The 19,672-nt window shown below is 37.2% G+C and overlaps 1 protein-coding gene across 11 annotated transcripts in view; it reads left to right on the top strand.

Moving 5' to 3' along the window:
* The window catches only part of DCAF6 (DDB1 and CUL4 associated factor 6), a 117,358-nt gene that overhangs the window by 57,044 nt on the left and 40,642 nt on the right, over window positions 1-19,672 (top strand). For 3 of the 11 annotated variants that reach the window (XM_036898533.2, XM_036898442.2, XM_057494948.1), the window contains 3 exons: window positions 6,150-6,320; window positions 13,569-13,628; window positions 16,577-16,663. The exons of 2 other annotated variants lie outside the window; for them this stretch is intronic. In XM_036898533.2, the coding sequence (XP_036754428.2) occupies window positions 6,150-6,320; window positions 13,569-13,628; window positions 16,577-16,663 (318 nt within the window). Of the gene's footprint in view, window positions 1-6,149; window positions 6,321-10,043; window positions 10,168-13,568; window positions 13,629-16,576; window positions 16,664-19,672 lie in introns of all 11 variants that reach the window. 6 more of the 11 variants (XM_036898619.2, XM_036898705.2, XM_036898881.2 and 3 more) reach the window with 4 other exon arrangements.

The following is a 19,672-nucleotide window of genomic DNA, read 5'->3' as shown; positions in this document are numbered from 1 at the left end:
CCCTCTGCCCTCACCCCACTCCCCCACAGTGAAGGATAACCTCTTTCACTGTGGGGGAGAAACCTCACTGTCCTGCCTTTGAATATCCTAGCTCTCTGGCATCTGTACCCACATTTTCTGATGGAGCAGACCCATCTGGGGAAGCGTGTGCTCCACCAGGGGCTGGCCAGCGCAGTTCCCACCCTTCCAGCTGCCCAGGGGCGCTGTGCTCCTTCCCCTGCAGCATTGCTATTACTGCCTTTTCTGCTGAATTGTTTCTTTGGGCCTTAAACTTGCTCTGCTGTTACCGCCTATCTTTAAAAAATCCTCTTAATCATCTCACATTCCCCGCCAGACTTAGAGCTTTGCTGCTTTTATGATCAGTCTTCAACAGTTGCTCACAGGTACTATCTCCATATTCTCACCATCTTTCATTTACTCACCAACCAACTCCAATCGGCCTTTCAACGCTTTTTCCACCGAAACTTTCTGTCAAAGTCACCAGTGACTTCTGTTTTGCCAAATTCAAAGTACATGCCTCTTAGTATCTTACCAGATTTTTTGGCCCAGTTAATTTGACAGAGTCTGTCACTCCTTTCTTGAAACACTTTCTTTTCTTCGCATCTGTGACAGCACTTTTACCTGCTTATTCTTCTTATCTTGGCTGTTTTTCAGTGACTACTGTTGGTGTTTCTTCTTTACTTCTGAATGTTTTAGTGGAGCCCCTTCATCTGTGCTCCCTTGTCTACATACACTGTGTGGGGGGTTGCGTCAATTCCCATAGCTTTTACTATCTCCCCTAAGATGATGATTCCCAGTTGTATATCACCAATATGATGTTCTGCCCTGACTTGCAGACTCCTATGGCCACCTGCTTACTTAACACTTCTTTTTGGTTCTCTTCGGATAGCTTAAGGTTAATGTTTCCAAACTAAAAATTTAGCCTCTTACCGTTCCCATGAACGAATCCCTTCCATCTTGGTCATTTTATATCTTAGTAAATGAAAATACCACCTACCCCACTTGCTTATTTTAACAGCCTATGAGTTATTGTTCATGCCTTGCTTTCCTTTATGCCCCGTGTGTGCAAAATTCATCAGCAAGTCCTATTGTTTTGTGTCTAAAACACATTCCACCTCTCTTCATCTCACCATCATTTCTTGTCTGCTAATTGATCTCCCTGCATTTGCTTTTGCTGTTGCTATAATTCATTCTCCATGTGGCAGCCAGTGTGAGTATTGTGAAATGTTCAGTCAGGTTACATAACTTGGAGGTCTAAAATCCCTCAAAGACTTCTAATTGCATTTAGAAATATAACTGCAAAAGAAAAAAAATTAGACTCCTTACTGTGAACTTGTAAGAACTGTGTGGCTGGCACTTGCCTGTCTCGGCCTCGTCTCATACCGCCGGCTCACGCTCCCACTATGCTGGTTTCCTTCCAGTTCCTTGAATGTGCCAGGTTCCCTCCTGCCTCTGGACTTCTGATTCTGAGCCTTTGTACCTCCTGTTCTCTGTGCTCCAGGAGCCCTTCCCCTTGCTTACCTTAGAGTCAGCTCCATTCTCCTTGGGTCTCAGCTCAAATGTCACCCAGAGGAGTTCTTTCATCAGTCATCACCCTAGGTAGATTCGTCTTCCTTTCCTACTCTCCCTAAAATGTTACTTTCTTACATAGCCCTGTTTATTTCCTGAAAAGCACATATTAAAATTTTTCTTGTTCATTTTTGACTGACTTGTTTATGATTCATTTTCTTATATTAGAATATGCTCTCATAAAAATGGAGACATTTTCTATCTTGTTTTATGTAAGCCTTTTTTTCTCCCAACAATAGTCATTCTCTAAATACACTGTTAAGACTACGTCTTTAACCTGGTATAAGCTATGTGGGATATATTTAGCTATATTTTAGTCTTTATAGTTTCAGTCCCAGTTCATCCGTTCTGGATGTTTCCAGTAGACCCCCCCAGATTTGACAATACCTAAGGAAGATGCATGAATGGGTACCCAGTCTTCTACTGTTTTGGATCCATTGTTTGCCTTTGTCTGTCCAGACCACATAAGACTGAGTAGATATTTTTTTCTTACTTTGTTCCAGAAATATTTTAAGGTAACTTACAGAAATACTTAAAAAAAATTATTTTTATAAATGATGAAATCCAAATAAACAAGTATAAATAGGAAAAAAAGAATGAAATCACAAGTGAGTTGAATATACAAAATGCGTTACCTGAAAAACAGTGTATATAGAGGGGGTCAGAGTTGGCTTTGGGTTTGTAGCTGAATTAGGAAAATAAATACACCAAGTGGAACTTGAAATCAGTTTGGTAGATCTTTTTTTATATTTTGACTTCTTCCCCCTTTGTATTCTTGAATTTCATTTTAGTGTACATTTGAAACGCTATTCTGTATGCATAACCCAGAATTTAATCAGGTATTTTGATTCTTGTATTATACCTGATATGGCTTATGTGTGGATTCTGGCTTATTTACAGAAAAACTATGTCTGCTCAGATATGCAGATTTGTTTAGGTCTGTTTAGACTCTTTAGCTAAATTATGCTCTATGGAAAAAAATTGCTCTATAGAAAAAAATCTGTTGTACAGCATAGCAAAGCAAACCGTTCAAAGCCTAAATGTCCAGATTATAGTTTCCTTAAAGGGGATCAGGGTCTAGTGAGACTCTATAGGCAATTTACAGATTAGACACTAGTAGAACTCTTCAGTTGAGGGCCACTTTGGGAGAACTGAAGAAGAAACCAGAGGAACTTGGATATCAGTAAAGGCGTGACCAGTTCAAGGAGGAAAAAGCACAGAGATCCCCAAGAAGCAGGTGGGGGGCGAAGGACAGACTTACAGCAGGCACTTAAAGTACCGCCGGATTTGGCCAAGTACTCAGAGTCCAGGACAGAAGACCCCGCACACTGGAGGGCAGGACATGAAGCTAGAACCAGGTGGATCTTCACTGGGTCAACTGTGCACTATATTCTTCTCTTTCAGTGGGAATCAAGGTTAGGGAACCTAGCCTGGAATCTTCCAGAAGAAAACAAGGATAAGGGTAGCAGTTTTAGGAGATGGAAGTAAACATTTCCTTCTAGCAGGTACTTTTTTTTCAAACCCCACATTATTGAGGGCTTTCTGTGTTTTTAAAATTCAACCCAAAGGTATTTATTGTATTCACTTTCCATTTTGACTGATGTTAACAAAAACTAATTCTCCAAGCATTCATGCACATTATAAATTATATGTTTGTTTATACATTTTAAAAAGGATATAATGTGTGTGTATCTTACCTGCCTTTAATATTTCAAATTGCTAGCAGAACTATTTGTTTAATATGGCATTGATTGACATGTCTGGTTGGAATTTTTAATTCAGTATTTGCCTATTCTAGTTAGCTGTGGTGACTTCTCTTAGCCTCTTTTTTTTTTTTAACCTATGTTGGGGGTGGGAAAATGTACCAACTAGCAAACAAACACTTCTTTAGAAAACACTGCAAGAATTGAATGAATGTTCATGACATTGTCATAACTAAATCTTGATTTTCTAAGTTATAGAACATTACTGCTTGTACTCATAGCCTGCTGTTTATATGCCAAATCATGTAGTGGGTCTAGGATGGAGACGTTTATATCTCCATGAAACATTTGGCAGCATAAGAGAGGATTTGAAACAACAATGAAGTTAGGTGAATTTTTTGTGATTTTTCTTAGCAAAATTTGACATATGTGTAATCTTTCTCTTTATGATAATTTCTTTTAAAGTGTAAAATGACAAACTTTATGACTCATAATGTTTTATATTGCTAAAAGCATTACTATTATGCTGACAATAAATAAGATACATGTATATGCCTGAGAAGAAGGCACTATGCCATTGAGCATCACAATTTGTCAATGAATGCTGTCCTACTTGGTGCTGGGGAGTTCTCTAGGAAGAATTGGCAAGGAGAGACTATGATGATACTTGGATTGCTTGTTAAATCTTAACTGCCAATTGGCTAATTGAATAAAATTCTTTATAAATAGAGGTCATGGTAACAAGACCTTAGTATTTAGTATCTCTGGCATGATTGATTTCTAAAACAATAAAACAAATTTTACATTATATTGTATATATGAGATTTCCTTATAATCTTTGTAAAAGAGGCTGACCGCTTTTGGTAGTTTGTGTAATTTGCTGCCAGTTTGCTGCTCCCACCACCAAATCTACGACAGCTCTCTACCATGTATTCTGCCTCCCCTTTGGTTGTGGAGGATGGTGTTTTTTTGCACCTCTGAGAGCCCAGTTCTTCTTTGTGTCACATACAACCATCTTTGGTGTGCTCCAGGACACCGCTCCCGCACTTGTCCCCGTCTTTTCATGCGTCATTCGGACTCCTCCTCCCAGGTGAACACTGTCCATCAGCACCCAAACATGTAGGACCTCCCAAATTAAAAACAAACCTCCCTTGACTCCTTACTCCCCACCAACAATCATCCGGTTCCCTGTTCACATTAGCAGCAAGACTCTACAAAGGGTGTGTATGCTTTATATCAACTTCATTACCTTCACCTTCCCTTGAACCTGTTCCCATCAGGTTTTGGCTTCTGCGATTTCACTGAAAGACCTCCTGTCAAGATCCCTGGTGACTCCCAAGGTGCAAAATCCAGTGCTTAGTCCTCAGTCACTGTCATTTTCATTATACCAGCAGCACCACCACAGCTGCTTAGGGCCTCCTGGACACACTTCCACCGTGCAGCCTACGCACTCTGCTCCTCACGGGCTTCTCCTTCCTACTCTTCCCAGAGATTTTTCTCTTAAACGTCTGAGTGTCCCAGGGTTCCGTTCTCGGACTTCTTCATTTCTTACTCTCTGGTTGGCTTATAGCAGCGTCAGTGACATCCAGACTTGCTGGTAGATTCCAGGCTGTTATGTTCGGACCCCACTCGGGCTCTCTACTTGGATGGCTGTTACTTCTTTTCCTATCTTGAGCACGACATGCTCCTCCCCAATGCTTCCCCATCACAATAAGTAGCAACTCTGTTTTGCCTGTCACCTAGGTCAAACTCTGGGCTCACTCTTTGTCTGAACTATCAGCAGATTCTTCAGCTGTTCCCCATAAGGTGTACCCTGCATCCAGGCACACCTCCCCTCTGAGCATGTGCACTTGCCTTCCCTCCATCTGGAATATTCTGCCTCCGGATACCCATGTCGTTTGCTGCCTCATGTCCTAAAGGTCTTTGTTCAGACATCATCTTGGGAGGGAAGCCTTTCTTAATGACCGTGCACAAAACAACCCCCCCCGCTGCCCCCTCCCCGTTACCTTAAACCCCCAATCTACATCATAGCACTTACTCCTACTTGATGCATACAAATACGTACATGTATATTGTGTATGTGTGTGTGTATGTATGTGTTCACTGATGTGCTTTCTGCTCAGAACATAAACTTCACACAATAGGACTGTTTTGTTCAGGATTTTATTTAACCCAAGATCTTAAAACACTGCCTTATACATAGTAGGCACTCTAAAATCTCTGTAATATTTCATGTTTTGTTTCTTTTTTCCATGACCACTACTTCAGGAAAAGTTTAAGAAAATATTAAATATTATATAAATATTGTTGAATATAAAAAGCAGAAAAAGTAAAAGATAGTTCTGACATAAAAAGAAATAGTTGAAAAATATGCTACTTTCAGTTTTTAAAGAGCTTTCCAGTTCTGAGAATTGTTACCAAATGCATCACGTTTTTGTAATTTCAGTTTAATTTTAATTATCATTTGATTGAAATTAGTAATTTTTGTGTATAGATTAGATAATGAATATTTTCCAATTAGATAATTGCTGTTTTTCAGTTTTTCTTGGTATCATTTTGTTGTAAAGAGATAAAATTGGTGATGAAGGAATGTTCATTTAAAAATGCTTATGGGAGACTTTATTTTCATTCTTTTAAATTAAGTATTCTTAGAGAACTCTATGTGCATAATTCATCATAGTTAAACAGAAGCATTTAGGTGTGAAAATGTTTATAGTTTGTAATTTAATGATCAATAATTCCTTTTTATGAGTAATTTGTATTTAGTACTCCTCTAGGAGACATGTGCTCTGTTTGTATCCTTCTCTCTTTAATGTATAATCAAAGTCTTATGTTTTCTGTTACTCTCTTTTCACCTTCCTTTCCTACCTGTGTCAGAATTTTTAAGGGGGCCTGAGATAGCTTTGCTCCGTAAGCGTCTTCAGCAGCTGAGGCTTAAGAAGGCTGAGCAGCAGAGGCAGCAGGAGCTGGCTGCGCGTGCCCACCCACAGCCTTCCGCTGCCCATCGGCCTTCACAGGAGGGCTCTTCACAGGACCCTCAGGCCTCAGGTTATTAATGTCCCATGTCCTTAAGCAGCTGGTAGAGTGGGTTTTTTAACACTGCCATGTGTAATGAGATGCTTCATTTTTCCCTTTCAAAAAAGGGAATGGATGCGCTTGGAGCTTGCCCCTCCCCTTCTGCATATGGTGGCGGTCACTGTCCAGGGGCTCGATTGGCAGCAGTGTTTGCTGGAGAGATGAATATGAAATAATCTGTTATTTTATTTGTTATATATTTGGAGAGGGGCTAGTGTTTATTAGTTTTACAGCGAATGAACTACTTTCTAATTATCTAGTGACTTTAGAGCCTGCTTTGGTTTTTCTACTGCAATTTCTTATATGCTGAGATCTTACCTATGCTTATGGCTCCTAGATCTACTTTTTTTTTTTCCGCTTTGGAAGTTAACCAGTATAACCAGTGTTCCTGTCCCCATATAAACATAGCAATCAGTGCTAGAATTTAAATTCTAGTATTGTTTGGCCATACTAGCATGCTGACTGATCACCCCCTTCTGTATTTATTTGAATTTTAAAAATATTTGCTTACATATGCCTCATATAGATAATCAACTTTCTGATATGTCGGGTAGGGGAAGTATTTCACAGTCTCATGTTTCTATTCTTTGCTATGGAACTCTGGGAAGACAGAAATAATCTGAGCCACTCTCTTTTTTGCACTGAGCATGTTAATGGCCCAGTTCTTTTATGGCCAGAAAGCTCATGATGCTCAACAAACATTTGTTGAAAGAATGAATGAAAGACAGAGATAAAATAATGTATCAGCTTAATCCTTTCAAGCTGGGTAATAGTACTATTACACCTCCTGTGCTGTCCTGGGTGCCATGTGTTAGGTTATGTAAATCTTTATTTAGGAACTAGAGTGTAACTGGGTTCTCATGCTAATGAGATTATAATACTTTTATATATTACTTTGTCTTATCCTAAGGAGTGATGAATTTGGGTGTTAATTACTTTGAGAACTCTGGTTTAATTACTTAGAATTTTTATATTGGTAGAAATGGACAGCATCCACTTTAGAAATAACTGTTCTACTAAGTGCTGTGATAATAAAAGCACATTATAAATTCCATGGTGAAATAAAATAGATCTAAATAACTTTAATGTAGGTATGATGCTTGGGACAAATTTTGTACCAGATTTTTAGTAACAGTATTATATTAATAGAGGAAATATGAGGCAAGCAAAGAAGTGTCTACTATAGAGAAATCTTTTCCTATACTTAAAACTAACAAAGTTTGATTAGATTACAGTTATGGCATTTAATAATATTTTGCTGTGATTTTGTGCTATATATGAAACTAGCTAAAGTGTTTCAAAAGTAAAAAGTATATAACATAAAAACCATTAAGAAGGAAGATAAAATGTCCCTACATATATAAATATTTTTAAAATACTAAAATTTAGCAGGTAACAAACCAAGTATTAAAGTGAATTTGTGTGCAAAACAAAACTGTTCATAGGAAAGAGTGTACTTTGGTGGGCATGCTGAGAGAATCAGGCTTTCACATCTCATTCATCAATTTGAATTAAAGCAGGGTCTTTTTAGTTTCAGAAGACTTTAGGATTATAAGGTCTTGTGAAATAAGATACTGTTTTCCCAACTCTAAATATCATTCTTATTAATAGTATATTGTTTGGTAACCAGTCTGTTTGTGGTAATCTTCAGAAAGCTAAGATTGAGTAGACACCTTGCCATTTAGAAGTGGAGAAACATGTTCTTTCCTTTGTTAGTAAACAGCCTCCTGGGCCCTGAGGTGGCCCACATGGACCACTGTCAGAGGCCCCAGTGCCATCACTCGTTGTAGGTGGCTCTCTGCACCACAGGGCACTAGCTGCTCCTTCTGTCCAAATGCCTTTAACTTGGCATTCATGAGACACCAGTGCTTCTCATCTGCAGCATACCCTGGGTTCATTTGGTAGCACTACTTTTATTCTGTCCTCACTGGTCACAGGAACACTACTGTGGTGATTAAAAGCTATAAGAAGAGTTAGATAATGTGTTAGTTTTTTACAGAGGATAACTAATAAAATCTATGTATTTTGTCCATATAATAAATTTGGATTTGAGGAAAAATGAGTTGGCTTCATGCAGGGTTCTTCATTTCAGGACACATGAATTATGTAGAACAGAATTAAATTTATTAAATTCAACAGGAAGATAGATTTTATTTGAATAACAGTAATTAAAGCATTTTCTTATACTTAATGATTAAATATAACTTTGTATATGTATATTGTAGACAATGATTGATCCATTTTCTCATGCTAGTTGTTACCACTAAAATCATCTCTTAGTTAATATACAAAGCACCAAAGTTAGTGTTCTAGGTTTTAATTTATTAACAATAGAAGAATGTGCAATTCTCATAGACAAAAAACATTCTCCCATTATAGTTTGATATCTTTAGAGTATCAGTTAAATGGTGAACTGTCAATAAATGATATTTCTGTTGTCTTCTCACATATAAAATATTCAAAGGAAACAATGTGATTGGGTAAGCAAGAAATTTTAACAAGTATAGAATTTCTGAATTATTATCTTGTCTAGCAAACATTTTATTATCTTCTCAAAATACAAGACCCATAAGAATCTTTTGTGAAAGGCTAAGTATAAGATGAATACCTAACTTGAGTGGAAAATAGGACCATTTTGTAGAAATGAAATAATCTACATTTTAATGGGGCCAAATGGGAAGGGGCCTGATGCTAGTTAATGATAATCCCAGATAGGATATATCTATTTAGTTGCTAATATTTCTTGGCAATTAAAGATTCAAACTGAAACATTATTCCAAGGCACCAAATGGTATCCCCTTCGGTTTCAAACTGCTCCTTAAAATGAGCTACATAAGATAGATGTTAAAAGATCTGTGGTTTTAAACAGTGGTTTTCCTGTTTTTCTTTTCAGCTATGAACTTTTTCCAGACTCTTATGGAAGTTCAAGTATAAAATATATGAAAGTTACACTGCTGTGATTTAAACATACATAGAGATAAAGAATGATTACACACCTACTTGCCCCTCCAGCCGCCTCCAGCGGACCTCTGTTCCTGAAGTGTGGTTTGAAAACCACTGCTCTAAAAGAATTTTTGACACCTATTAGTGAAAATTCTTCATAGATAATTTCTAAAAGTTTGAATTTTTAGTCAGAATGTATGACCTTAAAATATTTTTACTTCAATAAGTTAAAAAACAAACAAACACTTATTTTCCCTAGACTTTTAGGAAATACGTCATAACTCATTTCTAACCATTCAGTGATTTTTTTTTTTTTTTAATCATAAAGAGATGAATTTGCCTTCTTCAGATTACTGCCTGGGTGTTACACTGGCTGAGTTCTTATCCCTGGCCCTATAACTAGACAACCTTGGGAAGGTCATTTGGCTGCATTATGCCTCTGTTTCTCAATTACTGATTTATTTAGATGTTTGCCCTGTAATAATTTATAGAGATGGCATAAGGATAGGGTAGACAATACCTTATAAACAAAGTTTTTACACATAGAACAGCACATAATAACGTACCAGCTTAATGTACTATCATATCTTTGACTCAGTGCCTCAAACTCTCCTCATATCACAGCCACATAAGGTTTATATAGCATTCAGGGTTTGAGCTGTACATATGCTTATCAGATGAATGCTGTAAACATCTATGGCACAGGCATTCAGCATATGGCCGACTTTAAACCCAGTCTTTCTTCCATCTCAGGTCCCCTGAAGTCATGGGCTGCTGGCTCCTGCTCAGAGCGACAACACCCTGTGCAGTCCGCTGGCCCTGCCCGGCCACCCCAGAGCCCCCCTGGAGCACAGAGCCAGCCTAGAGAGAGGGTCAGGTAGGAACTGTTTTTCCACTTTATGGCACGGTTTTGCCTGTTTGAAAAGAAAAGTAATTTTTATACCCCAAGAGGGTATAAAACATTGGTGATTATTTTTGAAAAAGGGCTTTTCTAAACTGAGCCATATTGGAAAAAACCAGCACTTCCCCAGTCTTACGCAGGCAGGCTCTGTACTGCATGCAGTTGCCCACAGGGTCCTGATGACAGTCATGACAGCACCACTCAGACACGTGCGTCAACCCGCGTCTCTAGTGTTGGTGACGTGAGCAGTTAGTAAATCAGCGTGAATGTTGACCTAGCCCTTCAAGCACCCCTTAGCTACTGTGAACAAGAGTCCTCAGCAAAACGATGAGTCTCTTAGGACTTTAAACACGGGAATGTGGTCCATGGTTTAAAAATAGCTTCCTATCATTATTTTTCATTAATGACATCTTTCTGAAGAACAGCAAGTAGTAACAACACTAACTAGCCCTTTCCTGTGCTGCCTGAGTATTGTACATATATTATCTCACTCAGTCTTCACAAAAATGGTGTGTCGTAGGTACTGTGATTATCCCTACTTATTAACAGATGGAGAAACTGAGACTTAGGGGTATTAAGTAACTTGCCCAGGGTTACAGTGCTGAGCAGAAAAGCCAGATTGGAACCCAGGGAGTCTGGCTGAAGAGTCCTTGTCATTTACCTTTTAGACTGTAAAGTCCTTATTCTTTTCCTATAGTTAAGAAAATTCCGTTGTCAAGGGGCTAAAGAATTTTCTCAAGACCAAAATGCACATTTTTTGGAAATCTATAATAACTGGCCATGAGACACCTTGAGCTTAGCTGACAATGAGCTTTGCCTAAAGTTTATCTCTTCCATAAAAATAATATTAATAGTTATAAACATTTCCACTAAACTAACCAGCCATATTGCATTTTGTGATAAACAGATTTTTATTTTATGAGTTGCTTTCTGGAAGATACTTCGCAGAGAGGTGGAGTGGAGAATGCAGACAACTGAGGCAGTCAGCATTGAACTAATTACTGTTTGGTTTAATGTTCGCTACTCTGATGGTTATTGTGTTAATAGGTGTAAATATTTTTGTAAGCTAGAAGTTACGGGTATTATATTTATGAATATCTAGTAGTATAAAGCATGTCATTTCACTGTTTATATGGCAGGAAGATAATTCTTCCAAAACCAGTTGCATGGTTTCCAAGATTAAAAATAGAATGGAGCAATGATCAAGGAGAGTTTCTTCTTAAAGACTGGTCTTCAACATGGGGGAAACAAAAAATAATTCCTCAGATATACACAGTATCTTTGACAGACTGTAAAACCAAAAAGGAATCCCTTTTAATGTTATCTTTCTGTCTTAATATAAACTTTATTAATATTTTGAATCCTTGAAGAGTTTGAAAATGCAGTTTTGTGGAGATGACAGCATTCTAGATCCTTTATTAATTCATCCTTTTGAGATTTACTCTTTCCTAAAGTTTATTTAAAAAATGAAATAAGACGTACTTTATTTCATAAGATTTATACATTCTATGATATTTGTGAAAAAATTAAATATGTGAGAAAAGATTGCTTGGAGATGTGATAGTTTTGTGAAGGCTCTTAATTATTAAATGAGAACACAATGAAATGTGTAACAAGTCTGAAGGGATGAAAAATATTTCATAAGAGACTTTCTAGGAGGATTTCCAAGATTTATTTCACTGTGATGCATATGTTTGTTATATTTTTCTTTCCTCTAAAGAATGTAATTTTGGTTTTCTCTAAAGACCAACATATCTGTTCTTCAAGAACAACATGGGTAGGAATGCTGTATCTAATGCTGAAATGGATAAGTGAGAAGTTTTATCAAGAAAAGTAAGGGATGGGTAGATTGGGGAACTGATTGAAATGCCATGATTCCTGCTTTCTTTCTTTTGTAGTATAGATTTGTTGAACTGAATGTTCTGATGAGGAGGTGATAAGTAAGCATAGGTATAAACTATTATTCAAATGATGATCGTGCTTTGTCAGTATTAGTAATATAAAAATCTATGAGCAAACTGGTGACCTAACAAGGTAGATAATTTAAAGTTGCCACAAGTGCTCCCAGTAGCAGAATTTAGACTTTTGTGGAAGTAATCAAGTTATATATATATATAATTGCTGAAAATCGAGAATATATTGGAAAATTTCTCTTCGTTATTGAATAAGGACACTCTTAATAAAATACCAACTTTATGGGAAATATAAAGTTCCATTATGAATACAAAACTGGTAATCAGCCAAAAGTGCAAGGTTTTTGTTTTATTAACATTTGCTAAGAACTAGAGCATAGGGTATTAGAAACTAGGAATTAGTCTTTCATTTAGGGTAGATCTATCTTACCCACATTTGCCCTTTTCCTTTAGCCCTCCCGGGATACTAGAACCTAAGCCAGGACTAGAGCCACCTGCTTGTATCCCCCGGAGGTATGGGTTACTGGTGCCCTAGGATGACCAGGGAGAAAGAAACTTAAGCCTGAAAGTGTTGTGACTTGTCTTATGTCACATAGCTAATTTTTGTCAGAACCAGGGTTAGAATCAAAACGCAGCAAGTCTAGACCACTGCTTTTCCCATTTTATCCTGCTGGCTTCCTTTATATCAATGTTTTTCAAACAGCGGAACCCATTTATAAAACAAATTCTTACATAGAAAGTCACTGTATCAAGAGGTAATCAAAAATTAAGATGTTCTGTTTGAAGCCAAGGTGGAAAGTATGAAACCTAGACCAGTAAGCCTGCTTCCTGCCTCTCTCCCTTTTCCCACCAGGCACCTAAGGAAGCCTGAGCCTTCCCAGAGTACAGTTTTAATATATGCAACATACCATAGAGTTTTTAAAGTTAACTGTGTTGCTGTAATGGTAATTACTTCATTGACATTTTCTCTTATAAACCATTTTCTTTGTCTGACATCTTCACTTGAGCTCCTTTTCCAGCTCAAGGTCCAACACACAACAACTAGCAAAGTGTTGTGAGCATCTCATTTCATGCTTTGACTGCTCCAATCCAGAAGGAAAACTGTCTTAAGTTGCTGGAGAGGGGACTTGAGAAGGGGAAGGAGTCTTCTGTTTAGTGAAGGAGATGTTCTTTTTCTATTTTATCTACCTTGCACCTTCTATCTCTGCTAAATGAATTTGATAAAAGGTATATGCATGAAAGTACAAGAATATTTTCACAGCTCATTCTCTAAGTTGCTGAATGCTTGCCTGGAATAACACACCTTAAGCACTTGGCCCTGCTCACTCACCGCTTGGGACTATACCCCAACTCACGTGGTTGCCTGCCCTGAAGCATCTGCCCCTTAAGCTTAGAGACAATCATGACATTGCTGTGCAGTTTGCTGCCGCTCACTTTTAAGTTAAAATCTCATTTTTGTTTCAGATTCTCCTTCTTCTGTGGTTAACAAACAGCTCGGATCCATGTCCCTTGACGAGCAACAGGGTGCGTGCGACAGGAGCTGCGCTATGCCTATCCATGCATAGTTTTATTGCAGTGCATACATCAAGCTCTCTCTCACTTTTCCATAGTATTTCATTTTGATTATGGTCTGTAGTCAGTATTTCATGGGCTAAATTACCCTAAGTGGTACTATACATAAAGGGCTTTCTTGGCCTGTACAGATTATTTTCTGTGTAAGCTAATTTCTACCTTTGGCCCCTTGTGCCAATATTAAATTTGCTTTCTGTAACAATATGGTAATGGATATAAGCTATATCCATTTTTTAAAAAATTCTAGGTATCTCTGATAAATTGTACAGAACTGTAGTTGTGAGGTTACCATCTTACCTAGTGGCTAATTTGGAAAAAGTTGTTCAAATATAGTAATAGTCTATATTACTATATAACTTGCTATCATAATGGTATTTGGTTTTTATCACCCTCTTATCTGGTTGTCAGACTCCTGAGAGCTTTAACTATAGGGAATGCAATCAAGAACCCAGAGTCAGAAGGGAAAATAGCTTCCACTTGCACTTTTTTGAAGTAGGAGAGTTATAAAACCAACCTCAAAGGGTTGAGCAGAACCTGATGAGTTAGATTAATTATTAAGTTTTATTACTAGCAGATCAAATACAGCACAGAGAGGGGTTGGTAGGGTAAGCCATTCTGACATCAGAAGGGGCAGCTAAAAAAGCGGGATGGGCAGAGGAAAACCGTAGATAACTAGCAGGTGTTTAGAATTAGGGCAAACAGCCTTACAGCAGCTCCTCGGAATTCTCGGGGGTATTTTAATTTACAGTGACATGGATATAATGTTAAGTTATCAGGAATAACTTAATACTTTTCACTATTTAAAAAGGCTGATGATTGCCTACTAGATTTTACAAATATTTTTCAAAAAATAACTTAGCACTAAGACCATAAACTTTAGTTTTCTGGAAGTTTACATATGTAGGATGACTCATTTGTCAACAATAGTATTGGAAAAATTAAATATTGCTGACATAACTATTTGCTAAAGACAGATTTTAAAACTCCTTATTTGCTTCCAAATTTAAATTCTTTATTTATTCTTTATAGACCTGAGATGATGAGCATTGCTACAGGGTTTTCTGTTCTTGAGAATGAATAAATGAATGAATGAAGTGGCAGATGAATTTGGGAACTAAGAAGTTAGCATGTTTTATTGTTGTACATTGTATTTTTATACATAATTAACAGTGAAGAATAAGGTAATATACAGTGGTAGCATCTTAATATAATACATTGTAATACTGCTTAAAACTGCTCTCTGATCAATCTCTTTTCAAGGATATATGAATATAAATAGGATATTACTGCCAGAGAGTTTGTAGCTAGATTCATATTCTACTTAATCGCATGGAACAATTTCCATAGAATCATAATGAATATTATTGTCATTTTAAGTTGCTGCTTAATTTACATATGATAGGGGAATATGACCGAAAGGGACAAATGAAGGGTAACTCCCAGATTGTTGGCATCAGTGCCTGGGTGAATGATGATGCTGTTTACTGGGGTAAACTAGTTTTGGAGGGAGAACTCAAAAAGTTCTTTGTGCACTCGGCCATGTATAGTATGATAGGCCTTCTACTCACAAAAGTAGAGATGTTTTATAAAAGGTCAGATGTTGAGTCGGTTTGGTGGGAGCTGCATTATAACAGGTTGTCTTCAGTGTAACTTTACTAAGTTCTTTGAGCAGACGACAGTATGTCCAAATAAATGAATTCACAAGCCTTTCTGTTTAGCAGGTAAGTAACATCTTTTAAAGTACTGGGGCTTCTGCATTATAGGCTTATAGTGCCTAAAGATAATCTCTGCTATAGAAGTTTCGGGAAACTGTCCTTCTCACCTGGACTACTGCAGTAATGTCTTAACTGGTCTTTCATTCACTCAGGCTGTGTAGTCTATTCTCAGTCAACAGCCAGAGTGAACTTTTTAAAATGTAAATCTAGTCAAGTCATTCATCTGCCTTAAACCTTTCAGTTGTGTCTGTTTGCCCTTCAGAACTTAAGTCCACACCTTGGCTTACGGAGCCCTGCATGACCTGGCCTCTGTTTCCCCAGCCTTTCCTCAGGCCATTCTTCCCCCTCTCACGAAGCTCTTGCCAAATAGGCCTGCTTCCAAGTGCTTCCAACACTCTAAGCTCCTTTGCCTCTCAAATCCCTTGTCTACGCTATAGACACCAGAAACACTTTCCCCTTCAGCAACTTTCCATCAAATGTCACTTAGATATTACTTTCCCAAAAATAATATGACATTATAATCTGAAGTAGTTCTCCTCTCTTTTTTCTCATTGTGACCTGCAATTTTCCTTCACTGCATTGGTCAAAATTTATAACCATACACTACTGGGTGTTTAATGCCCATCTTTCTCCACATTCTCTAAATATAGTTTTCATTTACTATAATATACTCAATGCATAATACCATATCTGTTGTACATTAAATAAGTATTTGTTGAAGGACTGAGTCGAGGAATTAATTCTTTAAACAGTGGGATGCTACAGAAATTATTTCAGCGTGGGAAAAACAGGACCAGATTTATGCATTGGAAAGATTCAAATGGCAGAATTACAGATGGTTGATTGGATGGGAATAAGACTGAAAACAAGGAGACCCCACTGGGGGATGTTGCAGGAGTCCGGGTGGGAGATGATGACAGATCCAGCCTGAGGCTGTACCTGTGGGAAATGAGAACGATGGACAGATTTTTAAATACATAAGAGAAAGAATTGATGGGACTTTAAGACTGATTAATTAAAAATGAGTGAGAGAATCATATCCAGGTGTCTTGATAGGATCATAGATGCTGATACTGTCAACAAAGATAGGGATTTCAGCAAAAACAACTGGTTATTGAGAACAGTTACATGAGAGTTTCCTAATACGTTGAGTTTGTTGAAGTACCTTTGTATATCCAAATGCAGAAATCTCAGACAGTTGGATGGATAAAGGTTTCTGGAAGTCACCAGAGTGGTCTGAGGAGATAAAAATTAGGAATCATCAATTCACAGGTAGCAGTTGAAAGCATGGGATTGGATGTGATTGACTGGGAAAAGAGGATAAAGTGAAAAGAGGAAAGTCTATACTGTAGGGAGCAGAGAAAGGAACTAGCCAAAGTGACAGAGAAAGGATCATCAGAAGAACAAGCAGGGCAGAGAGCATGCCACGTCCAAAACCAGAGGAAAGTAAAGTCCAAGGAGGAACTGCTCAGTAGTAGTGTCATGTGAAGCAGTGATGTCAGATGCACAAAGGACTGAGAAATGGTTTTGAATTTGGCAACATGTGGGGCATGAACTGCTTTGGCGTTGCAGCTTGAGTGATACGGTGGAGGCAGAGCCAGATCACAGTGGTTTGAGGACAAAGATTTAAAAACTGGAGACACTGGTATGTGGATGGCTCAGCTCAATAAAGAACGAGAAGATAGAGGAAAGGTAATGTCTGGGGAGGCAGGGGGCATTGTAGTTTCAAAACCGAACATGTTTATAGAATAAGAAAGAATCTTTGTAGAAGAGGTTGGTAGTATAGGGGAGAGTTGATGTCCCAGGTATGCTATTATTGCAAGTTTTAATTCTGGCAAGACTATTTTTCTCCATTTTTACCCTGTAGAATGGAAAAAGTGGTACATTCAATAAGCTTTTCTGAATATATCTCTAGTGACTGTTTAAATGTATTTTAAATTTCTTTTTCATACTTTTAAAGAGACACTAATACATATTTTTAAATGGATAATTCAGTTATATGTTTACCTGAGAGTATTCATCTTCCAGGTGCCCAGGCTCTTTTACATGTTGTTAATTTCATAGTAGGTCATAGATTTTTTTTTATTTGGTGGGAGTTACCAAGGATAAAAATGTTACTTAATAAAAATTTTTAAATCAAAATGGACTTGGAATGCAGCTATGCTTTTTTGTAAAAATATTTTCTTAAGAAAACAAAATGTTAGGGAAAAAAATGTATAACATGTACATTATTTTTATCATGTTCTAAGATACTTCCCAGTATTTTCCAAATTTAAGGTGTGTGTGTAAATTGACAGTCTTGCTGTGCTCATTAGGAACTATTTGACTAAACAGTATCTGTCACCTATTTTGTTTAGTTTGAATAACATGTTTTAATGAGTAGTTTTGATTTTTCTTTTTATCTGTATCTGTCTTATGCCTACTATATCATAAGGGGAAAAAAATCCCCTTCTGACATTTATTTCTCTTGCCTGTTTATATTATTAAAACTAACAAATTTTTCCTGTTGATACTATTTAGGCCAGCAGTTTCCCCTTATTTTATTAAAGCAATAACAAAAGAAACCTATGATCTTAACATTTAGTTTTTGAGAGGTTATAAGAAAATAATTTTGCCTGAGTTTTAAATTTTGGCCATGACTAAGGCAAGTGGTTTTATATTAATTACAGTGATAGTCATTAAGTGGAAGTTGGTAATAATGTTAAGTTTAAAACTTACTCCTTATGCCTATAGGCAATTATGCATTTATGAGACACTCATATTCTATTCTAGATTTAAAGAAATATAGATGTTAGTTTGTAAGCTTAGAGATATTAATGTTAACTATCCACTATGTATTATTTTACATAAGCAGACTTCTTTTGATGTTAATAAAATGTTTATTTACAGAAAGAGACTTGTGGATAAACAGAAACCAGTGAAACAGATGTTACTAATTGTCCTAGGGTAGACTGGGAAATAGAAAAATTGGACCTGCCATACATTATGTATTCCTTAAGATTATACATTTTTACAAAATTGAAATTTCATGTTAGTAATATCATCCTGATGATATTACATAAAGTAACATTTTAGATTGCCTTTAAATATACTTGGACAATTCTAATTTTTATTAAATAAATAATGAAGACTGCTGTATTAATGAGAAAAATAAGGTCATCACACTGGAATTATCTATAGTGTATTTTAATTTCTAGAGAAGAAATGTTAGTGAAATCAGACTTCTTTATAGATATTTATATTCTTTAGAACTAATTATCACTTAGTTGCTTAAAATAAAGTGACTAGTCCTGTTTACCCCAATTACGAAGCCTAGATTCTTCCACTTAGTGTAGTGATACAGTTGATCTTTTGGAATTTACTCCTATGAGTTTTTATTGCATATGCTCACTTGTTCTACTCTACTGCTAACCAAGTCAACATCTGCATCTTTAATTAAGTTGTTTTCTAAACCAGAATTATTTATGATTAAAATAACGTTGTGTTTTCAGTATGTGTCTGGTATTATGTTAAGAATTTTATGTGCGTTACTGCATTTGTTCTAATTTAATAAGGTCAATACCAATACTATCCTCATTTACTAATGAGGAAACCGTGAGTCCAAGAAACATGTAAAGACAAGTGAACTAAGTGGTGGAACCCTGTTCGTGTGTCTGTTTATCTAATTCATCTGATCTTTAAATGCCTCTTTACCTCGTGGCCATACTGGGCTTGGCACTAGGATGCATGAATAAGTAAAACTGATGCTCTGTGTGCTTGGAACATAGACTTGATTAAAAACAACATAGATGCTCATGTCCCATTTTCTTTGAGACAAACATTATTTTGAGCAATATTATGTGTTAGTTCACTTAATACTCACTACAGCCAGAGGCAGTGGCACTGCTGTCATCCCCACTTCCCAGAGGCGGAAACTGGGGTGGACAGGCACTGAGACATTTGTCTGAGGTCACACACTGTGTGTCTGCCTCTCAGAAATGTGGTCAGATCCAAGCAGCCACCTCATCTAACTGTGAAGACAGATGATAAGAAAAATAAATGTAAGTGTGTGGTGAGCGGAAGAGGAAAAATGAGGTTCAGTGTCAGAGTGAGTCTTCGTCTCTTCTGGTTAGGGACCAAACAAGACATCCCTAGCGCGAAGCCGAGATGGAAAAGCTGTGCAGGAGCAAGTTAGGTGGCTCAGCCTGATAAAGGGAAACCTGGCTGGCACGCGCAGAGGCTGAGAAATCACTTAAGAATGACCAGGAAGGGACCCCAGTGCCAGTGCGGCTCAGGTGTGCC

Source organism: Manis pentadactyla, chromosome 19, assembly GCF_030020395.1.
Source record: "Manis pentadactyla isolate mManPen7 chromosome 19, mManPen7.hap1, whole genome shotgun sequence".
In the NCBI taxonomy this organism is placed as follows: domain Eukaryota; kingdom Metazoa; phylum Chordata; class Mammalia; order Pholidota; family Manidae; genus Manis; species Manis pentadactyla.
Note: the sequence above shows the minus strand (reverse complement) of the source record. Positions and strands in the feature narration are given on the sequence as shown.